Genomic DNA, 25716 nt, shown 5'->3' with positions numbered 1-25716 from the left:
CAGCCTGCAGAACATGCTGTACTACCATTCTGTTTTGTTTTCTCTGTTCTCACAGAGTCATGAGGACCAGACAGTAGTTTCTTATCTGAATCACTTTTAAGGACTAGCTCTTCACAAAGTGACTTCCAGGGGAGTATTGGTGGCTGAAAGAAGAGTAGCTATATGTTAGAGCCTTGACCACAGCAAGATCTGATTATGGTCTGCTGGAATGAAGGACTAGTTGATTTTCCAACCTCTTTCCAGTACAGGTGCTCCAATAGGTAAAATGCTTTCAGTGAAACATTTGGAGTAGGTTCAAATACAGATCAATGAGCTTGTAACAAGATCCATGTTGCTGGAGTTGTGTCATGTGAGCTGAAGTAATGGTTAGTTCTGCCCTGGCAGTTGCCAACGGGGCTCTGTGGGACACAGGGCAGAGTCGTGCAGCTTGTAGGCATAACCTCTAGCCAGAAAGCCACTGTTTCAGAATCCATAAATCCTGGAGACACATGCCCATTTTACTTTGTAAGTGCTGGCAGAGGAAGGTTGCATTAGCTAAAAGAAGATTACAGATTCCTCAGAGTGGTGTAGCTATAATGACGTCTTGTGATTCTCAGCTGCTTCCAGATCAAAGATTCTCTTCTCCTTGTCATTGTTGCTGTTCACAACATAGTCAAGCTCCTGCTGTTGGGTGGCCATCAGCCTATTGCTTTGTTTGCAGGCATTTTCAGCTTTGAAACTGAGGAGACTCCAGACAGTCGTACAAGCCATCATGACATCTGCATGATGGCAGTGCAGAGGCATAGAGACAGTTGTGTGGATAGGGGGTTTCTTAAATCAAGTTCTCTCCAACAGAAATGATGAAGAAACGTTAAGAATAACTGTCATGTTGGAGTTGGAGCAAGATCTTTTCTGCTGATCTAAACCTGAGGGGATAGAATCAAATTAGATCTCCTTCCCTCAGTCTGTGTGTATCTTCTTGCTGGGTTTTCCCACACTGCGTCTCCCACACGGTGAGGGTTTCTCTCAGGTGCTACAATGCACTCGCTTACCACTCTGGAAAAGAGACTCCTAGGGTAGTTCAGGGCTGTTTGCCAGTCTGGGTGAAGCAGAGTGTGTTCATAGCTCTGAAGCAGAAAGCACTAAGTGTCCATTATCAGGGCAAACAAAAGCCCCAGTGTGCACGTAGCCTAAACACGACGCTGGTGCGGTGTGAATCAGTGGCTGTGTGCTCCGGGGGAAAGCTGCCAGCCCAGAGCCAGCATTCCTGTGCCTGGCCATATCCTGACAGTGCTGCCTACTTACCTACAAGAACCGTGTGAAGTGGAGCTTTTCCAGAGCTTCACAAAGCCTATATTTAATAAAGTGTTGTTTTTGTAATACCTTCCATCCGCTGGATTTCACAAGTAAACTAATCCTCTCAACTGGTCTTTAGGTAGAGCAAAGATGCCAGTTTTACTGACAAAGGAGCTGGAAAGCAGACTTCTGGGTTTTTTTCTGCAATAGCAGGGGAGTAGAAGATGGATCCAGAGTCTTACAGCTGTTGTTCTCAGCATTGCTACTGTGTTTTCTGCAGATTGTGTGCTGCACATTGTGTAGAATGAGTGTAAGACACAGTTTATGGGTTGAGAAGTTTGTGGCCGAAATTGGTTAAGTCCTGCAGTAAATGCTGGAGTAGTTTACTCTTGAAATGCTGCAGATCTTTTTCTGCCTCTGTGATTTAAGCACTTCTGAGCTAAATCACTTTGAGCTTATGAGGAAGACCCAAGAGGTCTGATGCCCTAGGAGGGGAGTGATGATAGTTTTCTGAACTTTAACTACAAAATTAATATCACCCCTGAGGAGCTGAGTTGCCAAAATGAGCCCAGCAGATTACAGGGCAGTTCTGGGGGAGATGCTGTACTCATCAGCTCCACGGAGCCTCTGACCCAGCTTGGCAGCTGTGCAGCTCTGTGCAGCTTTGATACCCTGCCTGCAAGAGGGAGGGAGGGCTGCAAGGAAATAGATTCACAGCTGCATCACCACCTACTTCTCAATTTAAATGAGGTGGTACTCATAGTAAATTATTGAGTACTTGCAGCTGTTTCCCTTTCTCCATGGGGAAAGTGTTAATCTAAATGCTGCAGGTACTTATTACCACATTTCCACCAGGCTATGGGGATCCCCATCTTGTCCAGAGCAGTTGTTCCCATCCATGGCATGGCTTGAGTGGATCACAGTAGGTTTCAAAAGGAGTTGGTCTAAATATTCTCTGGAGAGGAGCTGAACAGGTCTGGTGATTCCCTGGGTCTGTCCAACATCTACCCTGGACTTGCTTGCAGTTTGAGACATGGGAAGGAATGGAGCCTTGTCCACAAAGCAGGCATGTTTAAATCACCTTTCACAGTACTGGGAGAAGTGCTGTGGAGAAATGAGTGTCAGTATGAGACTTCTACCCCAGATAGAGCAGTAACAGGTGAACAGGTACAGCTGATCTCCCCTCACCTGGATGTGCTGTGTAAGTTCCCAGGAAGATGGGATCCCACAGGGTCTGGCTTGGCAGAACTGAGGGCAGACTGGTAGCCCCAGAGGGGAGGCTTGGAGCTGATGTGACTGATATTCCAAAGGCTTAATCCTGGCACCCAGGCTCTGCTTGGGTGGGTGATGCTCAGTGGCAGAGATGGCATGGGAAGGTTTCTTCTGAAGCATGGGTGGAACAGCCTTAGACCCACAAGAGGCTGTTGATAGCCATAAGTGATAACAAAGAGAGGGTTTAATTATGATATCTAGATCAAATACAGAGTGAAGAGCTTGTAAGTTTGCTCCAAATTGGATCTCAGCTATAGTTTATTTAGTAATGGTCCTGCAGGTTGTGTTTGTCTTAGACAGTGGTTTGTTTTAGTGTGGTGTTGCTCATTAATACCATATGCAACATGCTGGCTCCTATGGAAATTTGGTCCTGTCCTGGAGAACTTCCAATACATCACCATAGCTCAGCTGTGCAGGAGTCAAGTTAAATGTGGATTTTTCTGATGTTACAAGAGTAGTGATCAGCTTCAATGTTGCATTTACTTGCAGTATTGCAGCTTCTCCTGAGGATGCTGTGCCTGTCACCTTGGTGTGGATCTGACTGAATTAAATCTCTGATACTCCTGAAGGCCTCTTGCTGTGGGTGCTATTGAAGGATTTTGAGTATAAATCTTACTTCTGGCTCCAAGGAGTTATAACAGCCTTTCCTCTCTTGCAGAGTGTTTACCATGCCTCTGGGAACGTTCCTCCTTCCTGTTCTCTGTTTCTTGGGAGCATCAATTCCACAGGGACTGCAGTATGTCACATTCTCACGCAATGCTACAAAATTCCTCCACCTGTCCATGGACTTGGAATCTGGAACCATTTACTTGGGGGCCACCAACTTTCTTTTCCAGCTGACATCTGACCTGCTGTTGGAGAACATGGTTCAGACTGGGCCAGTTCTGGACAGTAAGGATTGCCTCCCACCAGTCTCAAAGCTGGAGTGCCCTCAGGCACACCACACTGACAATCACAACAAGCTACTGCTGGTGAACACTGTGCAGAAGGAGCTCATCGTGTGTGGCAGTGTCCACCAGGGGATCTGTGAGAAGAGGAGCCTGGAGTCCATCGACCACGTCCTCTTCCGGCCAGAGAGCCCTGGTGACACTCAGTACGTGGCTGCCAATGATCCCAACATCACCACTGTGGGACTCATCGCCTACTCGAAGGATGAGGTGCCCTTGCTGTTTGTGGGAAGAGGGTACACCAGCCGAGGAGTGGGAGGAGGAATTCCTCCCATCACGACCCGGAATCTCAGGGCCCACGGAGGGGATGTTCAAGCCACAGACTCTCACTCCATTTTCTCCTATGAAGAAACGGCAAAACTGGCTGTGGGCCGGCTGTCAGAGTACAACCACCATTTCATTAAATCCTTCACTTACCACTCCAGTGTCTATTTCCTCTTCTACCGGCGGGACCTCAAATCGCAGTCGCGCGAGTACAAGACCTACATCTCGCGCATCTGCCTGGATGACTCCCACTATTACTCGTACGTGGAGTTACCTCTGCTGTGCCAGAGCAAAGGCAATACATACAGTCTGCTGCAGGCAGCCTATGTCACCCGGCCGGGAAAGGAGCTGGCCCAGGGACAGCTGGACACCGAGGGCGAGGTGCTGTTCGCAGCTTTCTCTGCCTGGCAGGCTTCCTCTGGGAAACTGAGCGAGGAGTCTGCGCTCTGCGTCTACACAATGGAGGAGGTGGATCGCCTGACCAACTGGACTAGGGATGTTTGCTACATGAGAGATGGGAAGTCAGAAGAAGGGACAGAAGTGGCGTATATTGAGTATGATGTCAGTTCCAACTGTGTCCAGCTGCCAGCGGTAAGTGGCTTCGTGCTTTTGAGCAGTCTGCAGCTTGTTCCTATGTTGCTCTGTGTTCCTGAAGTTGTCTTGCTTACACAGATGGATGTTGAAATCTGGGTTAAAAGCCTTTGGGCTCAGTCTGTTGTGCCCCACATGGGCAGGATTCCTTGCAAAGGGAGAGGAACTGTATGTGGCAGTGGGAAGAGCATCTGGTGTGACCTGGCCCTGAGGCCTGTCTTGTGGCAATACCAGGCCAAGGGCACTGAAGCTGCTGTTCAGGTCGTTCTTTATCTGTGTCATCTCCTGGCCTGCACTGCAGGGAGGGAGAGGAGCATGTGTATGTGCTCCTGTGTGTTGGGAAGGGAATTTTAGGGGTGTGCTGGGTCCCTGTTGCTTATGGTGAAGTGCACCTCACAACAGCTTCCTGCAAGGGCACTCAGGAACAAAAAGGAACATTAGCAAAACCAAGTGTCAACAAAGAGACGTTCAAAACCCTCGTGGATGTGCTCCTGTGTAGCAGGTTTTAAGTCACCCTGCTTTGGCAGAGGGGTTGGACTAGATGGTCTCTAGAGGTCCCTTCCAACCTTAATAATTCTGTGATTCTGTGCAAGTACGACTTTCCTATAGACTGCTTTAGTCCTGCAGACTTTTGGGCTCAGCTTCTCCTGAGCTGGATCTTTTTCTTCAGAGCTGTAAGAGGTGACAATCCTTTAAGTTGAGTCACAAAAGCATGATGGGATGTTGCAGGATAAAAATGTGACCTAAAGTGGCTGTGACCCTGAATTCTCACCATCTGGCAGCCACACTGGCTGCAAAATCAGGGACAGTGATGCAAACAGTGCAGCAGTGCTCTCCTGGATGCAGTGTCCTGGCATGAGGCTCTGTGACCATGAGCAGCCTGTTTGCACCAAGGGTATTTCAGGTCCTTAGCAAGCACTGTGTTATCTTGTGTCTTCCCTCCACAGAACAGGCTGTCCAGAGAATTGCCTCTTCCCAGCCTGGTGCTGCAAAGAGCAAAGTGTTACCACAGAGCTTTAGAAGTTTCTGGGGTTGGGTGTGTGGTTCAAAACCAGTCTTAAAATTATGGTTTTCCTTTCACTAGCTAAAGTTGACTGTACAGTACTTGTGGGACAAGGGAAGGGTAAAGAGCAGACTTGGAGCAGGATGAGTGTGAGGGTAGGAATATGTAAGAGTTGGGAAGAAGGAGACTGCCCAGCTTGATGTCCTGATTTCACTGTATTTCTTAGGCATACCCTGTAAGTCCTTTGAAAGGCCACATGGAATGGCAAGTGATTTTTAGGGGAGCTTAAGGGGTTAAATATTGAACAGGTATGAGCAGATGAATCCTTCTTTCAAAATGATGTAGAGTACCTTTATACCAATTGATCCAATGGAGCAGTGCATGCACAGGGTGGGAGGAAAAGGCAGTCTGTCTGTGATTCCTGGTGCACAATCCCAGGGTCCCAGCTGCATGGTTTGGCTTGAGTGGGCTGACCATAATGTGATGTCTTATTAACAAGTGTGTCCAATGAAATGTAAATGTCCCAACAAACCTGATCCTGCGCCATTCAGCGCACGGTAGGGCTTGTCCTTCACATTGTATCCAACATCATGGAAGGTCTGTGCCAGCCCCAGCCTGCTCCAGTCAGGGCTGAGTGCAAGCAGCTGTCAACAGACATTTTATGCAGGAACAGTTTTAACTTCTTTTCAGTGGTGGCAGCTTGTGCTGTATGTAAGGATAATGCTAATTAATTTCACATTTTTCTGCCTCCCAACCAACTAATGCATAAGGTATGCCCTTTTCCTTAGTTAGATCTGCCTCTGGGTTTCAGTTCAAAAAGGGATGCTAAAATGGAGTTTTACAGTTCAATACAATCTCTTGAACTGGGGAAAAAAAAGCCCAGCTTGTTTTTATAAGAATTTCAGACCCAGTTCATTTGTTCAGTTTGCTGGAGATTCGTTAGTTATGAGATGCAGGAGGCTCTGTAGATGCTGTTTAGTGACTTGATAAATTGGAAGTGTGAAACATTTCTACGGGGCTTGGGAAGGCTGCATGTCTTCTGTGGGTGTAGCTTTCAAGGCATGTATCTTGTCCTTTTGTTTTTAGTCCTCTTCATGCATAGATATAGCTTGTCCTATTGTTGTTTCCTACCTGTGCAGATAGGATACCCACAGCAGAATTCACAGCAGCAGCTGCTGCATTTCATTAAGACACTGGATGATTCCTCAAGTGCATTTTCTGCAACGTTGCCAAGATGTTATTCATTGCAAGCAATTCAAAGAGCTTCTATGTAAATTTATATAAGTACTTTATACAGACAGCCCCTGAGAGGCCACGGCTGGGCTGTGCCAGTGCTGGGAGAGCTTGCTCAGGTCATGTTGGTTTATGGTAGATAAATGTTGTGTGTGAGGTGACTTGCCCTTGGCATCGCATAAAGGCAACAGCAGTGCTGAGCACGACTGGCTTACAAATATTTCTGACTTACATGTGGACATTTTTTAAGCAGTCTTTGAAAAATCAGCCAGTAGTGGGGTCATTAGGCTCCAGAATTTGTACAAAGGTTGCAAAAGATATCTAGAATCCCATTCAAAATAAGCAGCTAATGCTTTGGAGCATGGAATTTTGGCAGTGTCCTGCTTCCTAATAAATCTTACAGGAATTGGATAGCTGGAGAAATAGAAGTCTTTAAGTTACAAGAAGATGGTTGGAATAAATTTAAAAATCAAATGGCAGGTGGTAAGAAAAATGTATACTACTAAAAATGAATGCTAGTTTAGAGGATGGTAAGAACTAGCAATCAGTAAAAGCTATAACCTCCTCAGACTTTGTCAGAACCTCACACCAAGTGTGCAGAAAAATAATTGAAGTAGTATTTGAAAGGAAAACAATAAAGCACTGGACTGAAAGCAGTGCTAGTCTAACTGGCATCGTTTGTTAATAGGACAGCTGTGTCAAGCCCTGCTTCCCTGCTAAGATAACAATGCATTTGAGAAGGGAACAGGGCAGAGCAGGTTAAATATATTTTAATGTGGGATTTCCAGAGACCTTACCAAAAGCTGCTGATTGCTTCTAGTTTCTCCAGCAAGTAGTCAAGTATTTAAAAAACAAACAAAGCTGACAACACCACAAACCACACACAAAAAAAAAGGATTTAAAAAAATTTTAAAAGAAGAGAAATGGGAGGAAAGGAGAGAGAGGGCCAGGTTTTCCATGGGATCAGTGAGTGGAGATGAGCAGACAGCTCAGGAATGCCATGAGGTGCTGTTATCGTGGGTCTCTGACGGGGGCAGCTCCATTGCCTGGTGCCGGTTGGTACCGCGCGGCCTGAGCTGCCAAATGCAAAGCCACAGACATCAGGCAGAAGGAAAATGTAACCCTGCTCACAGGGAGTCTAAATTGAACCACGTTGCCTGAGGCAAGAGGGAGAGCTGGAGTCAGTATGGACTGCACAGTTAATGTGCTGCTCCACGCTTAGCTTTGTCAGAGTAATTAGTAAGGGGCTGGAGAGGAGAGTGAAAACATTATCCATAAGGGATTTCATGATGAAAATCTTGAATTTACACAAGCCACATTGTTTGAAGACAAGACACTGATCAATTAAAAAATGGTGTTTAAGATACTAATTGTTGAATGAACAATCCTACATTCAGTCTCCAAAAGGATACTGTAAAATTGAAATGGACATGGAACAAGGCACTAAGAAAGATATAAAGCACACCGGAACTATCCTAGACAAGACTGAATTTGTTACTTAGGAAAAAGATGAATTATAATGGGATATCTTTTCTCTGCACACAATAAATAGTAAATAAGTTTGCAGCTTTCGTTGTCCCCTCTTTATAATGCAGTAAGTGAAGGTTTGGTGGCACTGGGAGGGAACTAACTGGAACAGAAGAATGATTGATGTTTCTGCACAGAGCAGTGGAGTTAATGTTCAGAACTCTCACAAGACTTAGAAGGATTGAAGCAGTGTGCAATGATGTCTCTTGTATGTGCTCTCTGACTCCTAAGTGCAGTTAGTTAGCTCTTTGGAGCAGGTTGTGTCCCACCCTGTGTTTATGTATGTCCTGATGCACTGGGATTCTACTTCAGGCTTAGAATTTAACTTGTAGGGGTAACAGCAAAACCATGCAAATTGCTTGAGGTGAAACTTGTCACAAGGTGGCTTTGCACTGGAAACAGAAATTCTCTTCTTTTTCCTTTGTTCAGAAAAACACAACTAATCTTCCCCAAAGCAGTGTCATATCAATGTGTAACAGCAGTGTTTTTTGGAGAACTTGAGGGAGTTTCAATGCATTTCATTACTGAGGCTGAATGAACTGGCTGAAATGTCTGCAAGATTCTGTGAGGGTACAGACAGCCAACATACTTAAACTAATTATTAAAATATGGGTGGTTTTGCCCTCAGTAAAAAAAGCTCAAGAGGGGTTAAAGCTGAATTCACTGCTGGAGAATTTGGGTAGAAGAGGGAATGGTGGGAAGTGTTAAATGTGCTAATGTTATTTGTATCTCTTTTTTTGGTACTAATTTCCCTGTTCTTTTCACTCCTCCAAAAAGGACACCCTGTATGCCTACCCCTGTGGCTCTGACCACACTCCCAGCCCCATGGCCAGCCGGGTACCCTTGGAAGCTGCCCCGCTCCTGGAGAAAACTGAGGCTCGTCTGACAGCTGTGGCAGTGAATGTGGAAGATGGCCACACCATTGCTTTTCTGGGAGACAGCAGAGGAAGGCTGCACAAGGTATGATCTGCATGCAGCAAAAAGGATTAAACTAACCAGGGGTGCTCAGGTAAAAGGGGAAAAGGGCAGTTTTTCTTTTTGCTGGGAAGTTGGGTTCCTAGTAAAGATCATTGCTATCACATGGTCTCTTCTCACCCTGTACTGCCTGTGGAAAATGTGAATGCCCCAAACGTGGTCACATTGCCTTTGGTTACATCTGCACTGAGCCAGCAGCAAGGCTGGTGCATCCTACATGGTTTGCACAGGTATTTCTGGGCATGTGCTTCACATGGCTGTAGTCACTGCAGAGAGGTTCTGGTGGGAGATTAAAACCCTTGCACACAGCAGCAGTTCCAGTTTGTTCCTGTTGTAGAACAGGTGCCCCCAGCTCCTGTGGGGGTGCTTTGCCTGCTCACAACTGTGGCTCTCTTGCAGGTGTACTTGGGAGCCCAGGGAGAGGCACACACCTATGCTTCAGTGTCTATCCAGGTGAACAGCATGGTGAGTGGAGACCTGCTGTTCGACCAGTTGCAGGAGCACCTCTTTGTCATGACCCAGTCAATGGTAAGAGCAATACAATCCTTTCCACAGAGGAGCTGAAAACACTGGATGTCCAGACAAACTGCTGGCAGGAGCAGGGGAGGCAGGGGAACTGCACCTGGCTAAGCCTGTGCTGGGCAGCAGCTCTGCCTGCCAGTCTTACAGGAATGGGAACCTTTCCCAAAAGCTGGAGGAAGCATGGAGAAAGCCTTGTTAGCCTAATCCGTGGCTTGTTTGCGTGTGCATTTTCTGAAGTCTGTCAGGCTGTATCAGCAGTGATGGAGGAATGTGAACTGCAGGCTGTAAAAAGCTGCTCTGCTGGCATGAGTACAAGGGACCACCAATTCCTGGATTCCTGTGTTGAGCAGGAACTGTTTGGACAACAGTTTGCATCTCCATTTGAGCAGAAAAAAGCCTCTGGGTTCACATGTGACCCATCTTGGTTTTGCAGGAGTTTAAAGAGAAAAGAGAGATTTTGTGTCACTTCTGTTTTTAATCAGTTAAAAGATCAGGCTGTTCTTCTGTAACCTACAAAGAGCAGAAATGTGTGGGAAATGTCTTCAGATAGCAGAGGTGTTCTTTGACCAGGGATATAATAACAGTCTTGCAGATGAAATCAGGCTGTGGAAGGACCCATGTGAGGCACCTTTCTCTTTACCCTTGCTTTCTGTAATTCCTTTTGTGCCTAGAGGCAGTTGGAGGAGAAGAGGCATTGCAATGCCTCAGGCTTTTGGGATATTGGTGTCTGCTGAGTAGGAAGTCCAGCTATGGATACTTTATTTGAGAGGATTTTTACTACCACTTGTTATCAGCTCCTTGAACTGGAAAGAAAAGGATCCTCCTAGCAAAGGAAAAACAGTCCTTGAGTTACTCTGAAGGAAAGAACAAACAAAAAATGAGAGCCACTGCTTCCCTTTACTCCCCCAGTGCACTTTGAGATACTTGTAAAATTTGTAACACTTCAAAGCAGGAGTTGAAATCTGTGAGTGGAAGAAGATTAGGGAAATCTGAAATATATCCTTAACAGTAGTTATTCTGCCAATTAAAGTATGCAAATTAAATCATGTACTTAGCAAAAGTAATAGGTCTGGGATTAGAAGTTGGTATTTCAAAGTAGCTGACAGTAGTAGCTGAAGTGTAGTAGCAGATTAAAGAGGGCAAGAGGCTGAAATCAGCAAGGATGGTAAGTTAAGAATTTTGCAAGTAAAATTTACCCTGAGATGGCAGAAAGTTTTTGTTCCCCGTTGATCAAAGCTTCAGGGTCTACTTTCAGTCAAAATTATAGTTCTGCCAGGTAGAGCTGGGCAATAGTGCAGATGGATTCAGAGGCCTCAGCTGTAGCTGCTGTCTCCAGCTTCAGTCACCTGTGTCAGGAGAGATGATCTCACATGACAGAGTACAGAAAAGCAAAAGAGTGGATGATATTCAGTCAGCTACACTATAATTCACTTTGTTAAACTGCAGTTTTATGACTAAATACAATTTCCTCCTTGCAAAATGTGTTGCAGAATAACCAATGAATAGCAATACAGTTTGCTTTCCTCAGTGTCTCTCTACAGCCTGATGCTTAGATGTCCTTCACCAGTATGTGAAATGGCCATTCACATGGGCTCTGGAGACTTGTTCTCATTTTGTTTGTCTTTAAGGGAGAATAAATTGAGGATCAAAAAGTTGTTTTGATGAGCATGTGGATGATGAGACTTGCAAGTTAGGCATAAGAAGCTAGTGACCTGGGAGCTGTGTTGTGTGTGCTGTGTTTTCCACTTTTCATTTCTTTCTCTGACAGGTGGTAAAGGTTCCCATAATGGAATGTTCCCTGTCCTTGGACTGTGAATCCTGTCTGGCACTGAAAGATCCCTACTGTGGCTGGTGTGTCCTTCAGGGAAGGTACGATAGATCCCTCTTCACCTGTAAGGATTTTCGAGGGAAGGTGCCTAGGGATTGTCTTTGCTTCCTCTCTTCCTTATTTCTGTGTCTAGATTTTATCTATTTTTAGTTCCTTTATAGGATATTTGCTCTAACTTACCATTCCTCTCTCAGCTTCCCTAAAACACTGCCAACAGCAATAGCAGTTGCATATAAGGGCATCTTTCCATTGTTTTTTGGGTCTTTGGCACCACTCACAATTCACCTGTTCATCAGATTTCAGCCTGGTTTTAGTCTGACTTCAGCTCAAACTACCACATTGCAAGTTTAGAGAAACTATCTTGTCCCTTCTTCTGGTGTCTTTATTTAGCACTACTTGTTCCCCTACTGACGTTGCTTAATGAGACATGGTTTATTCCAGTGTCTGTCTGTGTCTGCTGGCTCTGCTTCCCTGTAGAGAATCACAGGAATTAGTTCATGACCCCTGAAGCCCAAAAGTGCTTATCCATCTATAATTTCACAACAGCTCATCCTGTTATTGAAGGTGGTGGGAGGCTGGGACTTCAGTGGCTTGTGCAGCAGCTTCCCCAAGACTCTAGCAAGGCTTGAGACAGGCAGTGTCTGCTTGCAAGCCAAGCACAAGCTGCTGCTCAGGTCCCTCACAGGGCTTCTTGCTGCTTCCCTGCAGGTGCAGCCGTCGCTCCGAGTGCTTGCGGTCCAGGCTGAGTGAGCAGTGGCTCTGGAGCTTCAACTCTACACAGCAGTGTCTGTCTGTCCAGTCACTAACTCCAGCCAACATCAGCAGAGAGGAAAAGAGAAATGTGAGTGGGGGTTATCCTCTGATGGTGCTCAAGCTTATGGAAAGTCCTCTGCAAACTGAGGAGTCAGAAGTCATTGTGTTGCTTTCACTGGGGTGCTGAAACACTGAACCTTCAGGCACATTGTCTGCCTCACATGAGGGACTTATCTCCTGGGGCAGCTAAGCTGTTCATTCAGTTGTTTGGTTGTTTCTTTGTTTTCTCTGAAACTAAATGTCCTTGCCTGCTAAGAGTTGCTGGGTATTCTGAAGTATGTGATGCCTGCTTGGATGGGGATCCTCCTTGTTTTAGTATCTATAAGGTGTCTGTATCTGTGCTTTCAGTGTTTCTGTCACTTGCTGTCAGGAAGGCCTGAAAGGAGTGGCTCAAAATTACAGCTTCTGTCTGGCATGTGATAGCTGACAGAAAAGCTAAGAAGGTGCTGGAGTGATTTGAAGTCTGTCATTGTGTCAGGAGGTGGCAAGAACCTGTCTTTTGCTAGAGGCTTGGGCAATGGGGGAAGTTGTCAGTTGCTGGAGGGATGCCAAGTTCAGTTCAGGAATAGCAAGAGATGATGAATGGAACAGTCAGTCCTAGGAGACATTACAGGAAAATGAGCATTTTTGTAGGTAACTACTTTATGAGATTCTTGAAAAAACAGAACAAGAAAATTATATTAAATGAAGGCAAATTATTTACTGGATATTACTGAACTGACAGATATTCTTGGCCATCTCGGACTTACCTTCTCTGCGTGAGGAAGAATTTTACTCGTGTTATTTCGAAGATTACGAAAGCCCAGCAGTTCTGACAGAGTCAGGAATCATGTGCCCTTCTCCAGATCCCAGCCAAGCACCAGCTTTGCCAACAGGAACAGGTTAGTGAAATGCTTTAAATGGAGCATGATAGCTCTGATAACATTGTTGGGAGAAAGTATGTTGTAGGCCATCGTATTGGCAGGATTAACAGCCATGAATGTATGTGGACTGTCAGCAGGTGTTCATTTCATTCCTCATAATATCTGTTTGCTTTCTACTTGTGTCACACACATCCTGTGCTATTTTGGGCTGTTGCCAAATTCCAGTGCCAAATTCTGATAGTTGGAAAGGAGATCCTGTTTGAAGGGGTGAATGCAAATCTGAATGTGATCTGAAATGCAGTCTAGAGAGTGGCTGGTTTGGCAGCTTTTTTCCTAAATCTGGGGAGAAAACTCTCATAAATACTGCTTTATTATTAAAACCAAGCAAAATGCAGCCTTCTCAAAATCCACATAGTGGGAGAAGGAAGTACACATAAGGAAAGGCAAGGGGAGACCTTAAAGTCTCTTAAAGAAGAGTCCTTAAATATATAAATAAATCTGCAATGCAGCATAACCTGAGAAAATACCCAGTCAGCCTGTGAACAATAGCTGGCTGAGGATTGCTGATTGGCCACTCAAAGAACCTGGAAAGTTCTCAATTTGTTTTCTTTGCATTGGATTTTACCCAGCCTGTCAGTGTGAGCTCTGATGAGCTGATCTCTTCAAAGAGCTTGTTCATCTGAAGTAAAAGGCAGGTGTCCATTGGGACACATTCCACACCATTCACCTAAATGGCTGAACAGATTTTTCTGTGCAAGTATGCAGCTGGCTAATAGGTATGAAGCAATCTCCATGGACATAACATGACACCAGAACTCAGCTAACACACTCATTCAAACTCCTTCATTTTCAATATTGTTTGCAGCATTTTAATGCCTGGCTTTCACACTGCTTTAGTCTGGAACAAACCCACGAGATCTCCATTCAGGGTGGTCAGGCAGAGGGAAGAGGGCTTCATGCAGTGCCACTGCAAGCAGAGTGGGCAGGATTTGCTTCTCTGTGTAGTCATATGGACTTGAATGTAAGCACAGTTGAGAAAAATCAGTGTAGATAAAGCCACAGTCTAGTTCTCATTATTCTAGGCTTCAGATATTCTTATCAGCTCCTTTGTAAGTCAACCTTGGTTTTATTGCAAGATACCTTTCCTACATTACTCTCATTTTGTGTCTGAGACTTATCAAGTGGCTCCTGTTCTGTAGCATGAGCTTGCTGGTGGATGGTTTCTGTGTTTGATCTATTTGTGTTGTCCCTTTGCTTCCGCAGTGCTTCTCCCACTCAGTGAGCTATGGCCAGGCTTTCCTAGCACAGAGCTTTGCTGCTTAACTGTGCCAGCTTCTTCTTCATGTTCTCTTGTTTCTCAGACTTCCTCTCTCCTTCACTGTATTGTTATTCCTTCTCTGGCTTCTGTAGTCTGCTAAGATGAATTTGAAGCTGGTAACCAGATTCATGCATTGTTTTCTAAATGAGATCTCATTAGGGCCTCAGATACCAACACTTTCCTATTCCTACTTATAATGCTTTCCCCAGTTCACTAAAATATTTGCCATTTTCCAGCTTTATTTTAAAGGTTGCATACCAGCTCATCCATCATGTCTAGCTGTTGAGCTCCAAGTTAGTAGCACAAACTCTTGCTCTCAATCTGCAAGTGCTCGACCTCATCCTCTGTACTGTCAAACAGCATTATTGGCAGTCATGGGAAATAATGGCCTTTCTGGAGAAAGGAGTATTTATAAATATGGTGTCATAACCCTGAAATCCTGGGAGGTGTTAGCCCTTCCACCAGTGCCAAATGCAATCACCTCTGTGACAGTGATAGGAGTTGGCAGTATTGCAGTGACTCCAGCCTCCAGCTGCATAGGATATACCCCTATTTTCTGCACATCCTGGATTTCAATGCACCCCCCATCACTGTTTTGTTAGCATACTGCTGCCCTGGCCATCCTGTCAGGAACCCAGCTTAGACCTGACTGGTTCTTCACATGTTGATTATTTTGCTGACTAGAGATTGCTTGCAAGAGGAGCTCTGAAATCTCACTCTGAGAGGAACAGTGAACAAGGTTCTTGTTACTTTCTTTTATTGCAAACTGCCTGAGAGAAACAGCAGCTCCTGGGATTGAGCAGAGAATGCAGTATGCTCCCATTATTTGGAGAACTAGTAACCAGCTCTAAGGTTGAAGGCATTTGTCTGGGACAAGGTTAATAATCTGATTTAGTACTGTCTCATGCAAAATATCTCCTTCCAGCTGATGCTGTCATCTGCAGTAAGATTTGACCAATCTTTACAGCTATTTGGTCAACAGAAAACAGTGACAGTCTCTTCCCAAAGAGAACAGGGCTATCCTGAGGGTTGTAATTGATGTGAGACCTGGATTTTAAAGCAGATAAGCCTTCAGTTGTGTCAAGTAAGATTACAAATCTTATAAACCTCTTCCCTGACTCACTTCTTAGTCTGGTCATAGAACAAAGCTCTCAAGGTAAAGGCAGCATGTGAAGGGCACATCAGTTCTAAGGTTTCATTTTCCTTTGGATGACAAAAGAAGGCAATCAGCTTTGAGCCTCAATGTTGCTTCTTCCTGTAATACAGAGATGGCAGTGGAATTACAGAGACAAAAGAAGGCAATCAGCTTTGAGCCTCAATGTTGCTTCTTCCTGTAATACAGAGATGGCAGTGGAATTACAGAGATAAAGGTGGACAGATCTTCAGACTAGGCTTCTTTCCCATGGGTTGGCAAGAGTTATCACAAACTACTCCTGATGAACTTGTCCAACCTGTTTTTAGTGTCCGTAGGATAATCCAGCGATTGAGATGCTAAAAGCATGGAAGGGAATCTGCCTCAGTGTTTGACAGTGTCTATCCTAAAGCATTCTGCATCTCCTAACAGTATGGCAAACTTGTAGGGGCTCCATTTCTAAGGAATTTTTATTTTCATTTTCAGATCATGTCACCATAAAGCTTGTAGTGCGTTTCCATGACATCTTCATTGCTTCTGTGGACTTCTCTTTCTATGACTGTGCTGCAGTGGCCCTGCTGTGGAAATCGGCACCGTGAGCACCTGCTTTTTCTCTTCTGTAGTTTTAGGGAGGGTGGCTGTCCCTTTCTGGGTTGTCCTGTCTTAGCAGCTGCTTTTCTGTCATTCCTCCAGGTGCCAGAAGTGTGTGAGCAGTCTCTGGGGATGTAACTGGTGCATCCAGCAGCACCTCTGCACCCACAAAGCAACCTGTGAGGAGGGAACCATTATCTACAATGAAAGGGTATGTCTCCTGCTCAGTCCTACTCCTGTGTGCTCTCACAGCCCCAGTGGGTCAGATCTCTTCTCAGGAAAAACAGCAGCTGTCAGTCACATCAAGCAAGGAGATGAGCTGTTGGAGCAAAGAGGAGCTCTGCTTGGAGTGACATGAGGCTCTGCATCCCTGATAGATACTACAGGTTTCTAGGGAAGTACCATCAGATGAAGCAGGTCACTGTCCTGGGGCTATGCAGCCAGTGTTTTCAAAGTGGAAGGACAAGAGCAAGCTGGCAGGGAGGTGGAACACATGCCCTGTGTGTGGCTGTCACAGGTGGCCTTGCATTTTTGTGGAGGATGAAGCAGACCTCCCTCTGAGAGGAGGCCAGTGCAGGCATCTGTGGGAAGAGGGAGTGTTGCTGGATGTTCTGCACTGTGAACATTCCCCAGTCCCATCGCACAAGATGGTACAAGATATAGCTCTCATTAAAATCCAGAGGGTGGAACAGTGTCTTGTCTATGGGAAGTCATACAGAGTGTTTTTCTGCTTGGGCTTTACTGTTTCATTTCTTTCCCTCTTCTCTTCTCTTCTCTTCTCTTCTCTTCTCACCGTGTTTTTTCTTTCTAGGCTCAGATCCCAACCTTGATCGTGTATCCCTCTTCAGCTGCTCCCCTCACCAAATCCTCCACTGCAGCCCCCACCATGGCCACAAAAGCTGTCACCACCCCTGTGCCCGTGAGCCCCAGCACTGTGCCCCACACGGAGGCCATCCACGTCACGCCCTCCGCAGCCTGGGAGGTGACCACGGAGCCGGCGCGGAGCCCCAGCTACACCCAGCCGAGCCTGCCCACCGAGGGCGCCTCCCTGCACGCTGCCACGGAGGCCCCGCTGCCGCCTCCGGCAGACAAACCTGTCACTGTGCCAGAGACAACTTCTCCTGCTGCATCTGTGCTCTCCAGCCCGTCTAAGAACATGGATCACATGGCCTTGCCCACTGAAGGGCCAGCCACAGCCCAGGAGGCCCAGCACACAGACCCACCCACCACTACCCTCGGGGGTAGCCCTCTGCACACATCTCCAGCGGCAGCTATAACACCTTCCCCTCATGTCACGACTTTCAAGTGGCCTCCAAGTCCTTTTCCTACCACAGAGGCACTGACATCTGCCATCTCATCTCCCCAGACCCCCAGCCAGGTGCCAGGGAGCCCTGTTGTCTCTGATGATGCTCCTGGATTGCCGGGAACTGAGCTCCCTGTTTCAGGGCTCCCAACATCGGCTCCCCCACAGTGGCTGCTGGAGGAGGGCACAGAGCTCCAGGACACAGAGGACTGGATGGATTTGCTGCAGGCTGAGAACGACACATCTCTTTTCTCTGCTTCTACTCTTCTGTCGGGTGATGGTGATTCTTCAGAGAGGGATGTCCCTGACTTTCCCAGGATCCTTCACCCTGACCTCGACTATCAGTATGATGCCCCTGAGTTTTGGGAGGAGGTAAGTTACTGGCCTTTTGTAATTCACGGTCTAAGGCTGTAACTCTTTGAAGTTTTCTTACAGATTGCTGATCTGAAATCTACAGATTTCAGCACATAGGAGGGGTTGTGTCCTGTGTTTTTTTTTTTTTACAGAGTGAGGAGCCTAGCTGGGGTCCAAATGCATGTCCATGTGTGCAGGGAATCCAGGGATCTTCACTGTTTCCAGTCAACGTGGCGAGGAAGATAACCCTGCTGGGAAAGAACTTCCACCTGTATCAGGTAGGCAGCTCAATGCCATCACCATCAAGCAATTGCATTAATGCAGGGCACTGTTTGGGCAACCTGGCCACTGGGCTGCTAAAAATATGTGTAAGATACAGGTGTGACTCTGCTTAGGCTTCTCCTTGAGTAATAACCTATTTCTGTGCATAAAGAATTCCATAACTGGATGTCTTCATGTGTAGAAGGTCACCCAGAGAAAGGGAGAGTACAGGTGTGCACCAACCTGCTGGAGGAGATCTGCATGTATTTGGATTAAATTGCACCTGTGCTGCACTGCAGATGGTAGTTCTTGGAATAACTTTCTGCTGAATCCATCCTGTTTGTTTGTCTCTCCATAAGCTAAAGACAAGTCATCTGTTCCCTTTACTTTCTGGCATGCTTACGTTAATGTGGCTATTCCTGCCATACCTGAAACTTCTGCAGTGGGGAAAACCACCCTTGACAGCTGTTTCTTGGGTGTGCCTCTGATAAAATTTCTCTTTGCTTCTCAAGACAGAAGATGATTTAGTAACCTTTGACAAAAAAACAACTCAGAACATGCAGCCCACAGTCTAATTGTTACTTTATACATTAAAGCTGACATACTGCGCTGCTCAGAGGAGCAGAGCTGGTTCCAGAGAGATGCATATCTAGCTTTTTTACAGGAAGTATCTAAGCTATTTGGTGGAAAGTTTACAGGAAAGAGACAGGGAGGAGAAATACACACTTAATGGTTTTGACATGCTCTCTCCTAATCTGTGTACTCTATTCTTCATCTCCAGCTAGTGTTTCACAGGGATGTACTGGCATAACTTCACAGTCCCACTATTTGTTTATTTTTTTATTTCTCTCTCTGTGCTAAGTTCTCCCCACAGTGGCACACACACTCCTTTCTGGGTGTTTTGTGTTGGTTTGCCCTTCACACATGGAGGCAGTCACTGCATAGAGAGTCCTTGAATATAGAATAGAGTTGGCATAATGAGGGGAACAAGAGGAGCATGCCACTGGCTTGGTGGCTTGGGGAAGGGTGCTGAACTGGAGAGGGGCAGGATGACACCTGTGCAGCCCAAAGCTCTGTGTCACTGAGGAATGGTGCCACGTGTCTCCTCCTGCAGGACCAGCAGTGGGACTATGAGTGTGTCTTGAATTTGGAGGGGAGGACAGTGGTGATGGAAGCTTATGTGGAAGGAGAAGAAACAAACAAGTCCCTCTGTTATATCACCTGCCAGATGAACCAGGTGAGTGCTGTGCCATTTCACAGTTCATGCAGGTTTTGCTCAGCAGGAGAATAGGATGGAAGGCAAGCTCTGGAGAAAAGAGCATATTTTGCAAAAGTATTTGTAGGCTATTTAGCACTCTGGGGCGTTTAGCTATGATGCTGCTGCCTGCCAGTACTGGTACCTTCAACTTCAGGAAGATTGTGCAGTCTGAGCCACATGATCTGTTGCTGCACTAGCTGTGGAAGGGATGGTGCTGTCTCTGAACTGGCCAGCATGTTGCCACTCCTGCTTTAGCTTGAGGCACTGTTGTTTGTCATTCTCTGCATCATGACTCCTGTGATGATTGTTCTTTTGTGAGAAGAAAATGCTGGTTTGTAGTACTGATTTTGTCCTTGGTGATAGAAGCAGGCCTGTGGATTATAAAATTATCAGGGAAAGCTAAAACAGACATGTACACTTCTGGATGCTGTGTGAATTTTACTTAAGGCAAGATTTGCAAGCAGAGATGTTATTTTTACTTCACAAACTCATATAGTTAAAGGGGAAGAACAACACAGGCTCTTGTGCACAAGCCCTGCAGACCAATTGTGATCCTACATTGTCAGCTCTACTGAAATTATATAAATGCCAGCTTGAGCAGCTTTCTGAGCAGGTGGCTTGTAGATAGGAATTGGCCACTTAGGAATGCAGTTAGGAAGTTAGACGAGTATTGTTGTGAGCACAGACTGGGTTTTCAGTGTTCATCTTAGTGAGCCTAAACCTGCTGCTCTTTCTAGAGCAGAATTGTGGCTGTGAACCATGAGGACAAACCTGTGCTGCCACTGCCCCAACTAACACAGCCTTGTCTGCATGCATGGAAGTTCCATGTAGGCTGTTTGTGCCATGTGCTGTTCAGTGTTGAGGCTTCTTGCCCATTCAGCTGGTTTGTTTTTGCCTGAGTTAAGTCCTCTTGGTGATCTTTGTCTTTGCAGTACAGTTACACAGCACCTCAACTCGAATTCAATGCTGTGGTGTTTGTGCAGAGGCGACGGCACCTTCGAGTGGACAGTGCTGCAGATCTTCATGGTAGGAGTGCAACACCTTTCCAGTAAAAACACAGCAGATGAGGTGGAAGGGAATTGAGAAATCCTCAAATGAGGCTTTTTATACTTGTGGTAGTCCTATCACAAGAAAACTAAGGAAAGCAGAGCTGCACTTGTGTCACTTGTCACGGGGGCAGGAGGAGGAGTGGGGTCTGTACAAGACACCAGGTTGCTGGGTTATGCTGTGCCCTGTGGGGATGTTTGCAGGTACCTCTGAATTTTTCTCCTTTGCAGTGACTTTTTACAACTGCTCTGTGGGACACACTGATTGTAGCCGCTGCCAAACAGCTGACTCAAAGTACAACTGTGTGTGGTGTGGAGGTGACAACCCCAGCTGTATCTTCAGGGGCTCTTGCAAAGAAGAAATTGAAGACCTGTGTCCAGCACCTCTCATTCACTCTGTGAGTAATTTGCTCACTGGTGTACTGCACACAGGGCAAGGAGGGCTCCGTTCTGCAGTGGAAATCAAAGGGCTGTGAACTCAGAGAGCAAACAGTGCAGCTCTTTCATTTATTGACCTTCTGAAGAGGAAGTTCAGTTGGAGTCCCCAGTGTTGTGAGAATTCTAGACTGTTGTTGCTGGGCTTTCAGTTTGCTAATAGAGAACAGTGGGGAATGATTCATTTGTATCTCAGCTGAAACTGGCACACCAGAATCATTCAGGAGCTGGGAAATGGTCCACAGGATGGATCCTCCAACTGTCCTGAGCCAGACCCTGGAACAGGTTGGCCCAACTAAGCCTGGGGCAGAGGAGGGTAAAACCTAATGGCAACAGCACAGCAATGATGGGAAAGGCATGACAGGTTCCTGGAAATAATTATTTTTTGTCTGTTTATTTTAAATGTTTCTTGCTAACTGCCACATGACAAGTGTCTGTAGCCATGTGTCCCTTTTGCTGTCAGCTTGTCCTCCCTTCAGTGGCACACAACATCCATGTGCTGCATCTTGTCTTAGTTTACCTTGGATGCTGCTCAGGGACAGAGCTTTGACATTTGTGCAGCATGCAATTCATTGTTGTCCTGATGCTGAGGGGGGAATGGTGCTTGCTGCTTCAATACTAGTAACATGTATTGGCTTGTGCATTCCCACTCTTCAGCAGAAATGCCCTGTGGAGTGGTCAGCATGTTGATGGGAAGGCAAAGTAGGGCAGTCTTTGCCTTCTAAGTGGATTATCACCTCTGGGTGGGGACTGCTGGCATCAGCGAGGTCTGAGAAAGAAGGCTCCAACTGTGATGTTCTTTATGGCCTTTCTTCTGGTGAGACTGCAGCCTGGGACTAGTCCAAGCCAGTAAAAGGAGTCAACAGCAGTGACCTGAACAGGCAGAGTTTGCACCAGGGCAGCTGAAGGGCCCTGTGCTGTAGATCAGTCACCAGACTGTGGAGGTCTGAGATGCTGTGACATTTACACGTGCGCGGATGTCTTTGCAGGTGTACCCCCTGTCTGGACCAGTGGAAGGTGGCACTAGAATCACCATCACTGGCTCAAACCTCGGGCAGAAACATCAAGACATTGCAGAAACTGTCACTGTTGCAGGAATTCCCTGTGCCGTAGATGCTCAAGAGTATGAGATCTCTAGCAGGTAGAGTATCTGTGAAACCTTCTCCCAGAGGCAGGCGCTGGCTTTTCCCTTGGCTGCTGACCCAGCCTTAGATGTCTTTGACTTTGCTGTAGTAGATGCTGAGCCCTGCCCATTCCCAGGAAATGCCCTGAGTAAGGTCACTGTGTGAGCACTTGCTGAGGCAGTGACCCTAGAGAGATAAGGGTGTGTACAAGGTGACAGCCAAACAGTGATGCCTTGTTCCAACCACACTGCCCAGACAGCATGGAGCTGTGGGCTCAGAACCCTGCAATTTCATGGGTGTCTCACTCAGCCACAGGAGATTTCAATAAAGCAAAGGACATGGCTTGTGCAAGTGTCACTGATAGGGAAATAGCCTGACTGTGTTAACACAGGGTGAGGATGGGAGCATGTGGTTGAAGGCAGACCCCTAGACTATCAGTCTTCACTTGCTAGCAAGACTTCCCCCCAGGAACAAACTCAAAGAAAAGATCCTCCCTGCCAGGGACAGATGAGGACATCCTGGTGGGCCCAGTGCCACTCTTTTGGTGGCCAGGAATGCCTGACAGGTCACACAGTGCTTGTAAAAGTAGTGGCAAGGAGAAGGATGAGAAGCAGAAAGACCTATCCTCCTGAATCTGGCTCGTGTCAGTGATAGAGAATTGTGCAGCTGGTGTGTCTGGCCAGGGCAGAACAAAATAATAAAGCAGTAGTTAGGTGTTAAGAGGTATGAATGGGGGATAAGGAGAAAAGGACATTTGTGTAGTTGGCCCGTGACAGGGCAGGTAGGTGGGAGCTTTGGACAAGGGAGGGAGAGGAGCCAAACAACCAGCAGGAGAAGAGGAGGGAAATTGTGAGTAAATTCTTGTCAGAGCTATCACAAACATGTTTTTCCATTTCATGGTAGCAGTAGTTGTAGCACCCTTCCCTCTAGGAGCCAGGTAAGATCCTGCTGGGAATGGCTTGCTGTGTTGAGCAGTGTTGTCCTGTCTGTGCAATTTGTTTGTCTGAATCCATCTGCTTTCTGTTTTCATCCTAGAATTAGAGCTTAATCTTTCTGGGGTTAGCACTGTCTGTGTTCTGTATCTGTAAATCACCTGGCATCACAGGGTCTTGGTTTGGACTGCACTAAGTTCAAATTCCTCAGCCTCTTTAGTTGAGGGGATATAGCTGTGAACCCGGAACCTGCTCCTGAGCAAGGCCCAGACAAAATTAATCTCCTGCTATGCAGGAGGGCTGGGAAGTCTCCTGCAGATTAGCTTTTCTGTTAGCAAATGAGTGCTGTAACATGGGACTCCTTGCTGCTCTGTTCTAAGTACAGTTAGACTTTTCATCTTTTCAGCATCTCCCATAGCAAATTATGTCTGGAAAAAGGGCTGGGAGGAATGGCTGGTGCAGATCAGAAGATCTGGCTGGTTGGAGAGGCCACTTGCTAAAGACCAGTGACAGCTAAACCCAGGTCTTGAGTCTTCTGCATCAGACACAGCACTAGTGTGTGGATTGACCACTGCTGGCCTGAGGTCCCTCCAGATGCAACTGATTTTGCTCAGCTCTGGAATATAGAAGAGTTCTTGGACTCTGTGTATCTGTAACACAGTGGGATTCATCCTGTCTGTCCCAGAAAGAGTAATTTTAGATAGGATGAGCATGTTTGAAACTGGTCCCTGCTTTTTCCTGCTGCACCTAACCCAGCTTTTTTAGAGGTATTTCTTGATGTTTGGTTGCATATTCTGAGCATCAGATAAGGCTGGAAGAAGGGAACTGATGTTGCTAGATGGTTTTAGGCCGTGCTGCAGTGGATGCGGCTCCCCTGCTCTCCCCTGGTGTGACTTTTTTCTTGGATTGTCCTGCAGCATCGTGTGCGTCACCGGCGGGAGCTGGACCGAGAGGTTTGGGCACATCGTGGTGGAGGTGCCTGGAGGAGGCCGTGGGGTTTCTGGTCATGTTTTCACTTATCAGGTAATAGAACTAAAATACCTCCCCTCTTTTCCCAGTATCTCTGCTAAATGGCTGTTTATTGCATGAACTTACAGGACTCTACCAGGCCCTTGCTGCTGGTATTTTTATCTGATTTTTTCTGCTGCTTGTGTTGTGTGGTGTACTGGTTTGGTTTTTTTTTTTTTCGTTTGGTTTTGTTTGTTCCTCCCTCACCCCCCTTTGGATTATAAGAACAGCTGTACTGGTAATACTAAAGATCCTGTAGTCTAGTGATTTTATTTCTTTTTTTGACAATGGTAGCTGTTAAATACTTAAGGATACTCTGTATTTTTCCTGTTTCCAACTTGAAGACTTTTTTTTTTTGATGACTGAACATCTTACAAAGACTGCTGACTTTTCTTTTGTTAATATGCAAATTGCTGTTTGAACATGCTTTTATCTTCTGACCTTCAGCAGCTGGTGCCAGTAAGTCCAAAATTCCTGTGCATTGTGTGGAGCAATGCTTCCTATCATTTTTAAACATGTTTCTGATAACTTTTTGATATCTTAAACCCGGCAACTATGAAATAATACTTAAGTAAATACAATTGCTTCTTTTTCTTCCTTTCTGTGCAATTTACAAGAGATTCTGACAAGTCTCGAGTTGTTCCATTTTTGGTTTGATAGAACCATTTTATGTACTAGATTATGCTTGTTGCTCTTCTTTTGGTTATCACCAGGATGCTATTTAGAGACTAGCAACGGTGTACATGTTTGCTTTTTATCCTTTAGTCTCTTTCCTCCTTCTTACTTCGTGGATCTTGCTTTTTGTTTGTCAGGAGTGACTTACTTGTGTCACTTGGCTAAATTTTGCAGCAGCTCCTCAGTTGTACTAAGTTTTTTTTAGTACAGCACAGGTCTCAACAAAAATTCTTAGGGCTCCCTGCTGCTAATCTCCTCATCTGTTAGGCAAACAAGCAATTTATTTTCTACCTTGTTTTTCTTAAACTGAGTTATTAATCCAGTTACTGATCTGAACAATCCCTTTGGACTGTTAATCCTCAGGTTTGTGTGTGAGGCTCAGAGCTCTGCTGTTTGCAGCATCCATATGCCTTTGGCCCTCTGTGGAGAGGTCCTTGATTCATGGTTCTTGCTGGTGTTATTGATCCCTCCTCTGCTCAGTAAAGTAGCTGCTGGAGTACAGCTGAGGCCTGGCTGTAGTTTGGATCTGTAGCTTCTATTTTCAGAGCATTGTAGGCTACTGAACACATACTGCTGTTTTCTTTCCTTGTCTTGTCTTTTGAGGTCCTTGTCATTCACTTCCCTTTTATTTTTTTTTCTTCCCTCTTCTAGAATCCAGAGCTGAAATCCATTGTTCCAACCCAGGGTCCCAAAGCAGGAGGAACCTGCCTTACCCTTCTAGGCTCAAAGCTGCTGACTGGGCATCCTAATGAGATCAGTGTCCTGCTTGGAGACCTCCCCTGCCAAATGTAAGATCAAAACTTGCCAGTATGCTATCTGTGCACTGTCCCGAGTCCCTCCTAGATCCTCCCAGGGTGTGAGGCTGCATGGAGCAGCTGGAGCTCTGCTTTCCTCTGTGTTTCAGGGGATCTTCCCTGTGAGAGTCATGGCAGCAACCTCAACCATCTTAGATGCTGGCCCACCTTCCCTGGGCATGAGCAGGGCTGCACACCTCTGTTCTGCCTGTCCCTTGACAGGACTGTAACCCACCCTGACACTTTGCTTTTGCTGGTGGGGAGCTGCAGTTGGCTTCTGCAGCCTGATCCCAAGAGCTGCTTGTTTCCTTGCACCCAGGGACACAAAAATCTGCCTCACCTCACTGCTGGTGAGGAGGTGCACATGCCTTG

The 25716-nt window shown here is 46.1% G+C and overlaps 1 protein-coding gene across 6 annotated transcripts in view; it reads left to right on the top strand.

Annotated features, from left to right (window-relative positions):
• The window catches only part of PLXNB1 (plexin B1), a 77421-nt gene that overhangs the window by 34718 nt on the left and 16987 nt on the right, over positions 1-25716 (top strand). For all 6 annotated transcript variants that reach the window (XM_058031813.1, XM_058031810.1, XM_058031811.1 and 3 more), the window contains 16 exons: positions 3206-4349; positions 8890-9072; positions 9487-9615; positions 11378-11478; positions 12146-12278; positions 12975-13131; positions 16050-16158; positions 16257-16365; positions 16966-17829; positions 17964-18089; positions 19187-19309; positions 20263-20356; positions 20608-20774; positions 21801-21952; positions 23785-23890; positions 25202-25338. In XM_058031813.1, coding sequence (XP_057887796.1) covers positions 3216-4349; positions 8890-9072; positions 9487-9615; positions 11378-11478; positions 12146-12278; positions 12975-13131; positions 16050-16158; positions 16257-16365; positions 16966-17829; positions 17964-18089; positions 19187-19309; positions 20263-20356; positions 20608-20774; positions 21801-21952; positions 23785-23890; positions 25202-25338 — 3824 coding nt within the window. In that variant the 5' untranslated portion in view covers positions 3206-3215. The remainder of the gene's footprint in view (positions 1-3205; positions 4350-8889; positions 9073-9486; positions 9616-11377; positions 11479-12145; positions 12279-12974; positions 13132-16049; positions 16159-16256; positions 16366-16965; positions 17830-17963; positions 18090-19186; positions 19310-20262; positions 20357-20607; positions 20775-21800; positions 21953-23784; positions 23891-25201; positions 25339-25716) is intronic.

This window comes from Melospiza georgiana, chromosome 11, assembly GCF_028018845.1.
Source record: "Melospiza georgiana isolate bMelGeo1 chromosome 11, bMelGeo1.pri, whole genome shotgun sequence".
Lineage (NCBI taxonomy): Eukaryota > Metazoa > Chordata > Aves > Passeriformes > Passerellidae > Melospiza > Melospiza georgiana.
The sequence above is the reverse complement of the archived record's forward strand: the minus strand, read 5'-3'. Positions and strand labels throughout refer to the sequence as shown.